The sequence below is a fragment of the Nothoprocta perdicaria genome, unplaced genomic scaffold (genome assembly GCF_003342845.1).
Source record: "Nothoprocta perdicaria isolate Ctin4 unplaced genomic scaffold, notPer1 scaffold_5, whole genome shotgun sequence".
Classification (NCBI taxonomy): Eukaryota; Metazoa; Chordata; class Aves; order Tinamiformes; family Tinamidae; genus Nothoprocta; species Nothoprocta perdicaria.
In genome coordinates this window covers 10566915-10582224 of record NW_020455754.1, presented here as the reverse complement: position 1 = coordinate 10582224, position 15310 = coordinate 10566915, and the positions used below count along the sequence as shown (strand labels likewise).

The window sequence follows — 15310 nt, the reverse complement described above, 5'->3', positions numbered from 1 at the left end:
TTCAGCATGCAGGAAAGCTGCTGGTGTTTCTAGTGCCGTTTCCTATTGCAGCTGCAGCACCGCGAAGGGCAGCGGATGCTCCTCCTGCTCTTGGGAACTCTACCAACCTGCCTGGGACTGTGGGTTTAGAGGCTTTCAAAAMCAAGCTCTGTCAGTTTTTCCCTCTTTAGGGTTTAAATCCATGTCTCCAGCAGTGACGCTGTTTGAGGAAACGTTTTGGGTTAGTTGGAATGCCGCATTTTTTTTTTTTTTCCGGTTTCCTTTGTGCCAGTTTTCCCCAGTTATTTGGGTCTGACTGCCAAACCCCGTTCTAAGCCACTCGTATGGGCCGTATCCTGCGAAAGTGTGAATCACCACAGCAAATCTGGGCAACTCTTAGGTGCCGTCTTCCCACTGAAGTGCTAACCACATCTTGTGCAACCGTACCGACGCTCTTCCAGGAAATGCATTGCCTAGTAGCACTTAAGTAAATAAACTTTCTGGAAGTTGGTTGGTATGTAGAAACTGAGTCTTCTCAGTGGAAAAACTGCTGGTTTTTCCAGTAGTTTTCAGATCACGAGGAATGCCTGCGCTGTGGGCAGCACAGGGGCTGGATGCGCTGGGTTGTGGCTCCGGCGGCGATGGGGAACGTGGTTGGGCTTTGCCTGGGGATTTGCAGCCACGGGCAAAGCAGCAGTGCCCTGACATGCCAGCCTTGCCCTAGGATGTGTCTYTCTCAATATCAGTTTCTAGGAGCTATGGCACTTGGTAGGATCAAGCAGATGTTGGATGGTGGTGAGAGSGGCAACTCGGGCAGCCCGTGGGTTGGCCTGTGGTTCACGTGCCCCGTCTAAAGCAGCTGTTTGGGGTTGATCCCCCCAGAGGCTTCATTCCTTAAACATCCTGGGATGTTTCCTAAGCCCTTTATTAAGAGGAATCCTTAGTTTTTAAGCTCCCTCTTTGTGCAGAGTGTGAAAAATATTTTGAAATCTCACGGCTGTTTCTCCATCAGCTCTGCTGGGGTGTTAGCTCAGTAAATAAGCAGGTCTTAAGGAATTTCTTTTTGCTGTAGAAAACACCTCCTTCAAGGGCTGATATCGGATATTCCGGCACTTTGGGAATAAGTACATGCTGAAAAATGGATCCGTGGAAGGAAATTAATTTTTTTCCCTCCCTCTGTATGGAGGCATGTGGAAAACATGCCGAGCGGCAACATCCGTTATCGCCCGGCGAGCGTGTCCCGAGCCYGGCACGGGAACCACGGAGCCGGAGAAGCCCTTGGGCTGAGACGGGGCTTTGCAAGGACGGGTTTCATTGCACTGCAGGGAGAGCTGCTCTGCAGCTCGGGGAAAGGAGAGGGCTGCAGCTCGCGGGTACCGGGCGGCTTTAACAACCCGAGGTTCCCGCTGCTTTTGCAGTTCTGCTCTGCTTTTAGCCGGGCAGGGAGCGAGGCGTTTTGACYGGTTGTGTGTGGACGTTATTGCTGCAGTGCAATAACCCTGGGGCAGGTCCAGGCATCGTGCAGGGGTTTTGCTGGGTGCAAAGCCCGTCCCTTGGGCGGGAGCGGAAAGTGCARTGAAGGAGACGGGGCTTGTTTCTTGTCTGACTTGCACTGACYGGCCTAATTGCATGGAAAACGTGTAAATCACTGCATTTTTACTTGATTTTTCTCTGGGGATGTGGTGGATCTCTGTTTATTTATCCTAACTCTAGGCTAGGGGCTACGTGCATGTGGAATAGCCGCTGTTTATGTGATAAGAGTCCTCGGTGTCTAGGTACAGTCCAAATCCTAAAATGCAAAAATGTTAAAGGGAGCCACAATAACCCTTCCTTAATCCAACAGGAACAAGTTGCCATATCTCAGTCAGCTGCCCTGGTGTAATGTTTTCCTAAAACCGTTTTGGCCACCAAAACAAACAAACAAACAAAAATCTTGTTAGGAATTGCTGGAGTTCTGTGACGGCTTAAGAAACTTCAAGAGCGCTTGCTGTTTTTAAATATATTTTTATTACTTTTTTTGTTTGTCTTAGAAATATGAAATCTGCATGCAACCTTCTAAATATTTCAAACATTTAAATAGCATATGATAATTTAGCAGTACAGTACATTATACAGAAAGATAACATAGGGAGATTTCCTGTAGTATATTTACAAATGGAAAGGTAGTTTTGTTATTGTATTTTAAAAAGAGGAACGCACTGCTTAACATTGAAGTATTACATTCAAAATAATGAATATGTTGTATTGTGGCTATAACRCATATAGATATTTGTTTACCCTATCATATTTTTCATAAAAAGGTACCTTTTAAAGGTTGTTTTTTGCTACAAATCTAGGAAATCATACACAATAGTCTTGAAGCTTAAAATGTCTCGATTCTGAAGCTGCAAACTTTSCATAAGAGCTTCAGGTGGAGAAAGAAGAACAAATGTTTCCCTTAGTAATAAAAACAACCTAGAAATGCTCTCTAGTGTACGCGGCGTTAACTGGGATGCGCGGTGCCTTCGCCCTGCAGCAAGACCCCAGGTCACTAACGGGCTGTGACAAGTTGCCAGGGGACCTCATTTCTGCAGCTATCGCCCTGGATAGCTGCATTTTGGAGGCGTTTTGCACAGCAAACCAGTCCTCGGTCCCCGGGTTGTCTCGCTGCATTTGAGGCTGCAAATGTGACCCAGGACCCCGGCACCGAAGCTCTGCCAGGGCGAAACGGGGAGGGACGCGACCGTCTAACACCTCTACGAACAGCGATGTTCTGTCTATTGAGCTTATAAAGCTCGATTGCAATCATAGTGAAGTATGAATGAATAACAATTTAAAAAAAAAAAAAAAAAGACCTCTTTGAGATGAAAAGCGTGAGTTTTCCCGGTCTCGGTATAAAGCAGACGGGTGTGAAATCGGAAGTGCAAGAGATGCTTGTGAAATCTGGAAGCCTTTTGCACGCGGCTATAAAATGTAAAAACTGACCCTTGGTAAAAAGTGCTTTATAATAATATAGAATCTGTGTCTTATGTCTGTGARAGAAATTGTCTTCTGCAGAGTCCAGTCCTAGGCGAGCCAGGAGTCTGGTCCGTTCCCGCGCTGTTTCCTTCTATTCTTCGTAAACCCTGGGAGGAGGGAAAGCCGAGAGCAAGGCGTTTAAACTGCTTTAACAAGGAGCAAAACAAGTCCCCTGCAGGTGATTTAAAAACTAGGAGCCAGATTTTTAACCTTTGCTTAAGGAAATATGGAAGGGAAGTTACTGCCTGCAGCAGTCGCCAGGTTCTTCTCTGATGCTTGTTGGAGTGGGGGCTCTGGGACATGTAAGACTAGGAATGGGGAGTCTGGTAATAGACTGTAACCCATGGAAAATCCCTACCTCATACAGGAATGTTAAAGGATGTCATGAGCTGCACATTTCAGTTACAATGTATGCTCTATGTCGAATAGTTGGYGTGTTTTGAACACTTATCTAGTTTGTGTCCGGAGAAGGCCACTGGACAGTGCAGTTTTCCATAAAACCCTGGGCTCCGCGGGTGACAGCAGCGGGGGGAGTGTGGGGGCAAAGCTACGGCAAATGCGGGCGGATGGCAGGGAGGTCACGATACTGCAGCAGGGGAACGCAGGAGAAGCCCGGGGCCGGGCAGAGGCCAAATACCCGGGGTATTTTACAGCCGTAACAGCCTAATCCCGAGCCCGGCGTGTGCAGGGAAAGAAACGGCATCAGGAACATGCATTATCAGTTGCAATTTAAGCATGAAGGATGCAGAGGAGCGTGTTTGCAGGGCGGGGGCCGCTTACCTGCCCTTCTCTTTCCACACTCGGTACCACTTGAGCAGGCGCACGGTGCTCTGGCGCTTGGGGTTGAGGCAGTGCTGCTGCTCGCCGCGCACCCGCGTCCACAGCGTCACGCTGCAAGGGGAGCAGAGCCCGTTAGGGCCGCGTGGGATGGACCCCCCTGCCTTCCTCAGGGCCTCTGGGCTTTGAAAAGCCAAGAGCTTCTGCTCTGCTCGGACCCCAGCGGGGCCAAAAACAGGTGGGAGGTTTTAGTGCTGGCAGCSATGGGGAGACCGTCCCGTTGTGTCTTGTGGGAGCTGCCTGTGCTGCTGCAATGGTGTTGGGCCTGACCTTGAGCTGGGTGGGTCAGTATGACCCCGAGCGATAAGTCCTACCACAGGAAGGACTGTCCATTACCTCAGTCTGTGGGTTTGCTCTGCGGTCTATTGGGTGTTTGAGTTTAATAGCTGGTTTAACTGGAGTTGCGCAAAGGCTTTGTAGTCTGAACAAGGAGATGGTTCCCTTAGCATCAGCAGTGCTGCAGCCAGGACAAACGATCACACCTGAAGCYATCAGGTGAGGCCAACCCAGGGCCTTCGACCTCCCTGGACCTGCTGGTTTCTGCTGTCCTTGCTGCAAGTTCAGTGCTCCCCCTGGCCACACGTGCTGGCAGGGGGCCCTTCCATCCCTGTGGGGTTCTCCCTGGTGGCACCACCACTGCTAAGCACTGCTTGGGCTTGCAACAACAGCTTTCAGTTTAAATAAAATGCTGTGGTGGATTTTTTTTAAAGGTTTGCGAGTTTTTAGGGACTTGAGATCAGTGCAAAGCTCCTTCATCCAGCAGCCCCCTTCTCGGCTGTGGCTAGTGGTGCTTGTAGGCTCTATCTCATGCCAGAACCAGATACCCATAGAGGATATTTCCAGAAAGCAGTGGATAAATTTAATCACAGAGAGCTGCAGGAATGCTCCTACAAAGAAACAAACCCTAATTTTGCCCAGAAGAAGTAAATAAGGACAGCCTTGGATCTAGCTAGCCGAGGAGAAGATGCGTGGTGTGCTTCTCATGTGAGCAAAGGGGCTTTCCTAGGTTTTTGCTGTACCACGTGGATGCCAGCTCTGGCTCTTGTGCTGTGTSTCTCTGCATCTGCTCCCTCCGATGCAGAGAGGGGCTGCCCAGCTCTTCTGCGGGACTCAGTGCTGGGGAGCAGGGGACTGCACAGCAGCGTGGGCATCCCCAGGGCCAGCATGGAGATGGGGCTGCAGCCCTACCAGGCTGCCCCATCCCACCTCTTGGGGTGCTCCTCATGTCTTGGCATGATCCTGCTCACATACAAGCTGCTCTGCGCCTATAAGGGCTGCGGGGGCAGCTGATATCCCAAGCAAGGAGATAATCCGGATGAGCTACAAGGGAGGGAGCCCCATCACTATGGGGTTAGGGCTACTGCCCCATGGAGCAGACCATGAATTTTGATAGACTTTAACCAGACCAAGGACCTATTTGAGCTGCCTTTTACTGTGGTTCTTCCTGGGGGGATTACATCCAAAGATGAATTTCTTCCTAATTTGCCCTTATCTACCGGTGTCTTCTCTAGCAAACCYGGTTTATATCCTTTCTCCCCTATGAAAAGATAGGAGAGCTTTCGAGGAGAGTAGAAGGAGCTTCTTGAGATAGTTTTAGATGATSGCCCCAGCAACAAGACCTCAGCTGCAGGAATTTAGCTCTTCCGTGCCCTGTCCCCAACCTTAAAATTGTTCTCGATACTCAGTACTTTGCGAGCAGGGCAGATCCCTCCCGGCAATGCGAGGGTGGCTCTGCCTGGAGCATCTCCCTGTGCCTGCGTTGCTCCAGCTCTGTGGAGCTGCCTGCTCTTTCCAGGGATTTCAGCACAGGCTGGAGCCCTTTTTAAGCTGCTCCAGCTTTCTGGGGACAGGAATCACCAGATTTCTAGGCGCAGTCTCCAATAGCCCATTCCTGCTCTGCCCTGCAGCCTCTGCTGGCATCCCAGCTCCCGTGGCTCCCTAGCCAAGAGCGGAGCCTTCCAGGCTCCGGGGGAGGTCTGGAGCAGAAAGGCTCCGCTCGCCCCGCTGCCGCTTCCGCTGCTTTTGTTAGGGGCTGGAGATGGGAAGGGACTGGGCACCGGGTGCCCTTCCAGGGGTGCGATGCAGAGGGGGGTATCGGATGGACGTGTTTGTCCCCAAAGCAGCCCGYGCAGGGGAGGGTTGGTGCCTCCTGCCTGTATTGAACTTGTGCTGTTGAAAGAGCAAAGCGAAGGGAGCAGAACCGCTGATGCGGGGCACTGCTTCAGCYGGGGATGCTCTGCATGCAGATTATCCGCCTGGGTCGCTGCCGCCTGCAAAGCGACGGCCACGATGGTCCCTGGGCTAAAACTGTTCCCGGTTCCGCTGCCGGGAAGCCGAGGGGTCTCGAGCGCTTCCCCGCTCCGTGTGCAGAGCCTGGTCCTTCCCGTGGGATGGGGCAGGGTCCTGCTCCGTGTCTGAGCTGCTCTGGGGCACAGGCTCCGGGGACCCCTCTTCCCCTCGGCTCATCCACCCTTTCTGGGTGCTGCTCAGTCCTAGGGGCTGGCAGGTSGCTTGTGGGCAATATTAAATTATCCAGAATGGGATTTAAAAACAAAACAAAAAACAACTCGGATCACCCATATTTAAGATGGGGGTGTGTGTGTGTGGAAGCACCTCTCTTGAACCAGTTGTCAGCAATGCCAAAAATCCCCCTGCCTGCCTCATTTTGGCTTCTTGCTGCCTCTCTTTGAGGCTGCACTGCAGCCTTGGTTTCTTCTTTGCCCCAAGGAACAGGGTGTTTTCCTGGGCATTAAGTAGTCCCACAAAATACCAGGGGGCTGTTTTGACACCAGGAAGGCAAAAATTGAATAGTTTTGGATAACRCTTCTGATGGCAAAACACATCACGGACTGAATTCTGCTCTTGGTCTTACCCTCTGCCTCCCAAATAACTTGAGTAAATTGTCCTAGATTTTATATCAGGCTGTTCAGAGTAGAATTTGCTTCTTCAGTTAAACTATTGATTTGCCYTTTATTGCCATTTGTTCTGTAAATACTTCTTTGACTGTGCAGACTGATATTGAAAAACAAAAGCTGGGGTTTTGATCAGAATTACCCTTAATATTAGAGCTAATACAGATGATGAGTATTAAAATACCAGGACCCAAAGCACAAAGGAGGAATTCGCAAAGGAAGGTCATGCAACAGGGCTGAGAGGGAAGCAGAAGAGGACAAAACGGCAGCACTTACATGATCATCTCTTCCACGCAGAACGGGTACCGGGGCTTTACCTCCAGCTTCCGCACGTTAGAGAACCTGATTTTAGGACCTTTTCTTGAGCATTTGCACTTTACTCCTACAAGAGAAAGGAGTTTCTCACTCGGGCGCCCGCAGAGCCTCCTGCGAGCCGGGTGTCCCTGYCCTGCTCCCGAGGAGTGTCTGCAGCCTTGGAGGGGCTTGTGAGCCCCGCAGGAAAAGCTGCTCCCAGGAATGCGCTGGAGCTCGGAGGGAAAAATTTTCCTTCTTACCCTAGAAATATATAGTATCTCCCTGGGAAATGGTGCACGAGCACCATGTACAGTCTGTGGCTTAGCCAATCTAATAGCTTTTTAAAGTGCACCTGCTATGATTAAATACAGTTGTATTTGATAAAAGCAAAATGAGAGTTGGAGCTTGATAAGCAAATGCAGTTCTTAGCTACTCTTGTTTCTTGTTTTTCACCTCGAATTTGCAGGACTTCAAGTGATGCTTCTCATTTTTTTTTCCCCTTATCATGGGTGCTCTGATGTTTCCCAGCTGCCCAAGAGCATCTCCCCATTTTTATGCCTAACCAAGTACACGCTGCTAAACCTGCTGAAATCCCTGCTAACACATCCATTAAACTCTGCTCTATTTCCTAAGGAAAAACAGCACCCATAAAGGCAAGAGCCGCGTTACCCTCCTGAAAACCACTCTGTGAGGTCAGGTAAYGTGGCCAGCACTGTCAGTGCCACTTCATCACTTGCATTTTCCCTTGAAAAGGAAAAAATAAACCTCGTGTTTGGTGCATCCCGTGTGCAGAAGGGCCCTGACTGTTCCCGGGGCTGGTACCCCAGGCTGAGCAGGGGTTGGGGGCACGGCAAGGGGAGCAGAGCGGGATTAGGGAGGAGAAGGGAAGAACGTGCACTCACCCTCGGCGCTGGCCAAGCACAGGGCGATGCAGAGCAGGAGCAGCGCGGCCGTCAGGAGCTTCATGGCGCGGGCGGGCAGCGGTGCCCGCGGCGCGGGCCGGCTCCGCGGGGACGGGACGGGACGGGACGGGCGCCGCTCCGGGCTCCGCTCCGCTCGGGTCTGCYGCCGCCGCCCCTCGCTGCTCTTAAAGCGGCTCCCGCGGCCGCGGTGCCGCTCATTAATATGCAGCGCAGCCGCGGCGCCCGCTCCGCTCCCGGCGCGGAGGGAGGGGACACGAGCCCCGGGCGGGACGCGGCGGCTCCGCGGCGGCGCCGGGGGGCGGACGGAGCCGCGGACCCACTGACCGAGCGACCCACGGACCCGCCGACCGACCGACTGACTGACAGACCCACCGACCCACCGACCCGCGGACCCACTGACTGACGGACTCGCCGACTGACGGACCCACCGGCGGATCTGCCGACTGATGGACCCACCGACTGCCTGACACACGGATGGACCGATGGATGGACGGACGGATGGACACTACTGGGAAGGGGATTTGGGAAGGGGAAATGCACCCTAGGTGCAACAGCAATAGTRGGGGGAGCAGAAATCCCCCTCTTTAGGAAAACAATCTTTGCACCAAATCTCACCTGGTGAAATTTCACCTATTTGCTATTTCCATCTCTTTCCTTTAACGGATTTCCTGATCTAAAGGAAACTTTAGTGATTTAAATATAGATTTTTTTTTTTCCGGCGATGTTTTCAGGTGTGCTTGGCACGGATTTTTTCCAGCAGTGTTGTCAGGTGTGCTTGGCACAGAGGGTATCTGGGGCAGTAATATCAGTTTAATGAGTCCTTGAGTGGGTGTCTGGAGCAGGGTGAGGGCGCACAGACCTTGCACACGTGTCTGTGCCTCTYGGACACGGCTTTCGGCTCCAGAGCCAGCCAAGCAGCGTCTTTAAAAGCCACATTGCAYTTTTATACCCACGTAGCTGCAATGAGTGAAAATCTGCTCTGCAATCCTGTTTCTGAAATACGCTATTAACAGATGCCTCCACTGAGCCCGGTGGATCCCGGGTGCTCTCCCGGAATAGCTCCGAGAGCGTTCCCGCCTCGTCTTCCCCGTGCAGCCGCCTTCCCTCGGAGTTTTGTGCATTCAGCTCACACACAACCGCGTAGCCAAAGGCAGTTGGGAGCTGCAGAGCAGGCAGCCAAGGAACTAAACATTCCCATTAGCTCCATCCCCTAATCACAACCACGAGCGCTACAAAACGCCCGGGAGCCGGGGCTGGGAATACTGCGCCGGGAGGCGCTGCCAGCTCCGCTGCGCCTYGGAGTTTCCCACGCGGCGCCTGTGCCCGGCTGTTGGCAGGCAGTGCGAGTACAGGCGCACACACACACGCTGCACGTCGCGCACAGCCGTGCTGGCCACCGCCTGTTCCCGCCAGCACTTCCCATGCAGGACGTGCTTGGATGGAGGGCTCGGGAACGCCGGGCGGGGGGTGTTTTTGGGATGGATGACCCTGTTCTGGAGAGTCTCCTGTGCCTATGGGTGGTGCAAGGGGATGGGGGAGGTTTATTTTGCTGTTCCTGGGTTGTTTGCGCTGCAGATGAGTGACTTGGGGGCTGCAAACGCATCTGGTCCCCGTGCATCGCTGCGTGGCAAGAGGGCTGAGCAGGGGCTGGTTCTGCAGCCTGCGCCTCGGATATGGGAGATATCAAATCTCCAAAAGATGTTTTCAGGATCCGATTGCTAATACGAGGCGGGCCGAGCGCCGCAGCAAGGCGGAAGAGGCTCATTTCCGATTGCTCGCGGGCCTGGGGGCCGGGAGCTCGCTGGGGAGAMGGGAGACAGCTCCAAAAATCCGCTCACGTCCCATCCAGGTGCCATAATCCTGGCCTACAGCCGCTYGGGGTTGTTTTCTCCTCCAAAAGCTTCTTTGCAGACCCCAAAACGGAAGGGAAAAGCTACAGGACAGAGGCCCTGGCTTTGCCCCTTGCAAAGGCAATGTGGATGGAGGACGTGACCACCTGAGGTCGTGTGTTGTCCTCAGCATCCCGCATGCATCCTCATGGGAGCGTGATCCTCGTCTCACCCCTAGCGCGTTACCCTCTTTGTGCAGCTGATTAGAGGGACCTTGTCGCCATTGAAAGGTCTGGAGTTTCACCCAATTAAGTATTCTTTTCAGCTCCCGGCCGCAGCATACGGCTCCCTGGTGCGTCAGGGCTTTGCTGCCAGGGTGAAAGCGGAGCCATCGGCGAGGTTGGTTTGGTGCCTCCCAGCAGGGAGAGAGATCCGCACCACAGGGACCTGCGTTGGGGGTTAGGAGAGGGACCTGTGTTGGGAATTCAGGGCTGTCCCCTCTGGCCTGGATAGGACAGGGGGCAATGGGTACAAGTTAAAACACTGGAAGTTCCATCTCCACGTGAGGAGGAACTTCTTCACTGTGAGGGTGACAGAGCCCTGGCACAGGCTGCCCAGGGAAGTTGTGGAGTCTCCTTCTCTGGAGATCTTCCAAATTTGTCTGGATGTCACCCTGTGTCCCGTGCTCTGGGTGTCCCTGCTGGAGCAGGGGGTTGGACTGGATGATCTCTAGAGGCCCCTTCCAACCTCAACCATTCTGTGATCCTGTGAAAGAAGAAAACGCAGGTTTTGCAAYCGTGTTGCCTCAAAAATCAAAAGGTTCTTGAGTCTTGGCCGACTGGAAGGAGAAGCATTTCAGGCTGAGCGTAACACTCAGCTGAGCAAAAATGAAACATTTACATGTTAAGACAAAAACCAAACAAGTGCAGCTATACAGGAGGGCCTCAGAAATACAAATGTTGAAAGAGAAGGGTTTGCTTTTATGAAAAAGGAAAAGAAATACCAACATGGAAATGGGAGAGCTCCAAATGAGCTGTTAGTTCTGCATTGGTCCCAAGATGAGGTTTGGATGTGGTCYGTCCTACCAAGCTCTGGTGCTGGCCATTCCCGAGCATCCCTCGGGGTGACACTTTCTGCTCCCATGGGAGCCTGTGGTCCTTAGTGACTTGTGACAGAGAGGGTCCCCTCTATACTCCATTAAATATAATGAAAATCGTAACTATTACTGGAAATATTTCAGTATTGCTGATTGGACATAGGCTGGTTATTTGGAGTACGGCATGAATTGCAAATTATATTGACCGTCCTTCAGKATTTCTCGGGATGTTTCCTGCAAGAAGGATGAGAAGGGCCCGTCACTGGCAGAAAGAGCTGTAAAACCGGCCACAACACCGTGATTTGCTTGTTGCTGTAGAGGCAAAGTGAGGCGAAAGGCTGAGCTTAATGTACACAAATATCCTCATCAGCCCGTCAAGGAGAAGATGAAGCCTCTGAAATGATGCCACAAAATCCCTACATAGCATSTCAGAAATTTAGCGGAGGAATTAGACACTAGGAAATGCATCAGACAGGTGGAGGAAGAGCATTTTATTGCATTTGTGCTTAGTTTTTTCTGAGCTAAGGGTATGTTCCAGGAGCGTGGTGCAACCTTGCTGCTCCGGGGCTGCTCTTAGTCACCAGGATGTGCTAAAGGTTGTGGTCAAGCCACCTTCCACCTTGACCTCCGAATGCCTTTCTTTCTTTCTTTCCCTGCTTTTTCCTAGCTCTGAGCAGTAGTTGTGTCATCGTTTTATGGCTTTGTCCAACGTAAGCTGATGACTTTGATGAAAGTCAAAGCTTCGGGTTTCATCCTTTGTCTCGGGAAACATGAAGCCTGTTTCGGGGAAAGCAGCTGCTTTCCTCCGCGGGGTTTCACAACGCACAATAAGCACCTCATTGTTCCTGCGCTCACCGCTTCCTCTGGAGCCGTTTTTATTGTGATTTTTTCCATTCTGAGGTTACGTTCTAGACGCTGCAAACAGTTTTAAGGCAACTCTCTTCATAGGCTGAAACTCTTGACCCCGAGGAGGGTTTTGCCAGCCCAGGATGAGCAGGGCTGAGCCGGGACCTCTGCCGTGTGTCCCTGGGCCACCTCGGCAGCTCTTGGTCTCACGGGGACACCAGGAGACCTGCTCCTTCCAGCGGCCGTCTGAGAGCCACCTCTCAATACTAGCAGAATGGCTTTTTGGGTTGAAAAGCAGAGGATTGTGTTTAACCTCCCAGCGCCTCCTTTCCCTGCGTGTTCCGGCTGACGTTTATTTTTACCTGTCAGTAGTTTTCACTTTACACGAGCCCCCACGAGGTGTTTAGGTGGTGAGGGGCCACAGGGGGTTATTTCCCACTCGCTCATGGGACCCTCTTGCTCCTGAGGGGAGACTCAGGGCGTCTTCCCGYGCCAGTGGTGCCGGTGCACGAGCCCCAGCTGCCCCGGCAGGGTGACATTAACCCGTCCCTTCGAGAAGAGCCAAATATTCCCAGCAGTATTCCTGGAATATTCCCGAATATTCCAGCAGCGTCTTTGCAGCTCAGGTCTGCAGGCGCAAGGGCTCCTCGTGCTCATGTGTGCGGCGCTGCTGCCTCCCTGGCAGCCGTCCGCCCTCCTCCTCCTCCTCCTCCTCCTCTTCCTCCTCCTCCTCCTCCTCCTCCTCCTCCTCCTCCTCCTCCTCYTCTTCTCYTCCTCCTCTCCTCCTCCTCCTCCTCTCCTCCTCCTCCTCCTCTCCTCCTCCTGCCAAGCTGCGGCTCTCCCTGCTCCTTTCCTTTCAGGGTCCTCTTTGCCTTCCCCCTTTCCTGAACGCTTTTTAATCTCCGCTGGACTTGAGAGCTCCCGGGCAAGGAGACTGTTTTCTTCCACGGCTCTCCATGCCAGATGTACATTTGGAGCCTCACGTAGCCTGAGTAACACAGAGGGGGCCGCGTGGAAACCCTTTCTTTTGCCCCCAGGTTAGAAACAAACCTTCCTGATTAGCTCTTTGGAGTGCTTTTTTTTTTTCATTCTGGGTTAGTTTTGGGTAATCTGAAGATGTCACCTTTCCAAGAGAGTTTTGGACTGTTACTGTGTGTCATAAATTAGAGGCAGACTCTTCCTGCACTGATTAATGCCACCCATCCACATCCCAAAGCACGAGGGAGCTGCACTGAACTGCAGCAGGTTTTATTTTTGCGATAGGACAGACCCTAGCGAGACCAGTGGCTAAATCTGTTCTAACCTGAGCCTAGGTGGAGAGGGAGGACGGTAGCAGCGAGAAACGCAATGCCGTGAGCATTGGAAAATGCCTTCCTCGTGGCAGCGTCTTTGCACCCGAAAGATGCTGACCCATAAAACATGCAGCATCCCTGCAGCGCTGGGAAGCTCCCGCTGGGAAGCTCCCGCTGGGAAGCTCCCGTTGGGAAGCTCCCGGCAGCCTCGCGGTGCCTCCTGTCACGCCAGGGCTTCCCGGCATGTCCCAGTGCGCGGGACCCGGGGCAGCGCCGCGAGGCCACCGAGCTGTCACTTGCTTCACCGCTCACCCGCGCTGCCCGACACAGCAACTGCTCCTGCATATGGGCTGTGTTTCGTAACCGTCTCCTCTCTCCTTCCTCCTGGCCTCTTTTCTGGGACTGGTGGCTTCACATTCCCAACAAAAGAAATATCCTGCGCATGTGCTTGGACGTTGGGTTTGACTGAGGGTCAGCTTTGGGGGCTTCTGGAGCATCCTCGTGTTCGTGGAGGGCACCTGATGGCTCTTCCCTGGTGCCAGTAATGACAGCGACGAGGCTCCCGCCGAGCAAAGCACCAAGGTAATTACATAGGAACGGTTGTAATTTAGAGTGATTAAGGATGGAGGTAAATCCACGCTGAGTGGGACACGCCGAGTGCGTGGGACGTGGCAGGGTGGTCATGGACTCCTGCGTCCTCCCCCAAGGCTTTGCTATGGGCAGGACCCCTCTGCACTCACATTCGGGCAGCCCCTGGTCGAGGAACGGGCTCAGCCTTCCCCCGTGGGGTAGAAAGCATACGCCTTGTCTTTAAAAATACATAGCAAAATGAAGGCACTAATGGGGCAGACTTGGACTCTTTGATGGAGGAGTAGTAGGTTGTAATCAATCAAAAATTGAATTTTTCTTCTGAGTAATAAGTATGCTAATTATTTTTTCTATTTAGGATAAAATTTACTTACCATGGAATATTGGGGTTGTTATTCTCAATTTTCCTAGGAAAACTGGTTCATTCTGCAGCTAAAACCACTGGTAATTTTCAAGTAACAGAGGTGGCATTTGGGCAAGTCTGTCCAGGGCTTTGTCTGCTTCAGCGGACAGAAATATGCCCRGCTGCTGCTTCTTTCCAAAGGTCTTTGGCAGCCTCTCCTGGCAGCTGACTGCTTCAGAAAAGGCAGTTGCTAAAAGGACCTGGAAATACAGGTGATGCTCTGATGCAGGAGATCAGTGGCTGCGGTTGTGGCTGATGGACCTGGCTTTACATTAGCACCTTGTCTTTGAAAGGAGAGGCTGGTGGTCAGGCCGTGATCGGGTGTCCTTCCCTGCTCCCCAGACTTTGGAGAAGAAATTGTGGAAAATCAGACACATTTGCCCCATCTTGTACCYATCTCTTACACATGATGACCAGCCGTGGTTGAGGTGTCGCTCCTGATGTGCCTGCCTTGCACCTGAAGGACTTTCAGGGTTGAGCAACCTTGAGAAGATCAACCGTAAGCAGAGCAGCCAGTCCTTCTTCAGAGACTTCCTAAAGATTATCCAGGAGTCCGTGTCTACCCTCCCCAGCCCTCAGCAGCTTCTAGGCTTGAAGGAGAAGCTCCAGTTTCAGACCAATCGAGCTGCACAGAGATGGATGGGGAACTTTGGTGGGCTGATGATAACACCTCGGACAGGTGGAATCCTACACATCTTCCTTCACTCGTCCCATCTAGCAGTGAACACTGATGTTTCAGGTGCTCCAAACCGGCGCGCAGAAGGGACATACTTCCCTTTTACATTTCTGTAGCACTTCTGAATCACAGACCTATTTCCCTTAAACAGATCTGTTCGGGGACCTTAAATTCACTGCAAACCCTGGAGTTTGGTGTCCCAACCATGTCCCCATGACAGAAATGTCCTGTGGCCTTGTCCCTGCAGGTCACCCGGCTCCACTGGAGGCCAACGTGGTTGTGTTTCCTCATCCTTTAGTGCAGCTGGATGTGCCCGCCGGGGCTGGGCTGTGCTCTGCACACGCTGGGCGCCGGCTCGGCTGCTTGGGCAACCACCAGGGCCCTCCCCAGCTGGAACCTGCCGTGAAAAATCAGCCCGGGAGGCTGAGAAAATATATTTTTTCTGTTCTTGGACAAAGCCGTGGTTACCTCGTCCTGCTGGCACTGGCGGGCAGTGGTTAGCGAGCACTCCCAGCCAACATCGGCGTCCCGGGAGCGAAGAGCCGGTGAGTCCGTGGCCACGAGCGGCTGCCAAAGGCCCTTCCTTCCCGTGGGTTTGTCCCTGCCACACCAGCCTCTGCTCTGCGGCCTCCRTCTGC

At 52.7% G+C, this 15310-nt stretch overlaps 1 protein-coding gene across 1 annotated transcript; it reads right to left on the bottom strand.

The window, feature by feature from the left end:
- Positions 1 to 2802: 2802 nt before the first annotated feature.
- Positions 2803 to 7985, bottom strand: CXCL14 (C-X-C motif chemokine ligand 14). The gene is made up of 4 exons (XM_026047696.1): positions 7922 to 7985; positions 7002 to 7107; positions 3757 to 3867; positions 2803 to 3083 (listed from the first exon to the last, which is right to left on the bottom strand). Exons 1-4 carry the CDS (start codon positions 7983 to 7985, stop codon positions 3068 to 3070), a joined length of 297 nt encoding a protein of 98 aa, XP_025903481.1. The 3' UTR covers positions 2803 to 3067.
- Between the last annotated feature and the right edge of the window lie 7325 nt (positions 7986 to 15310).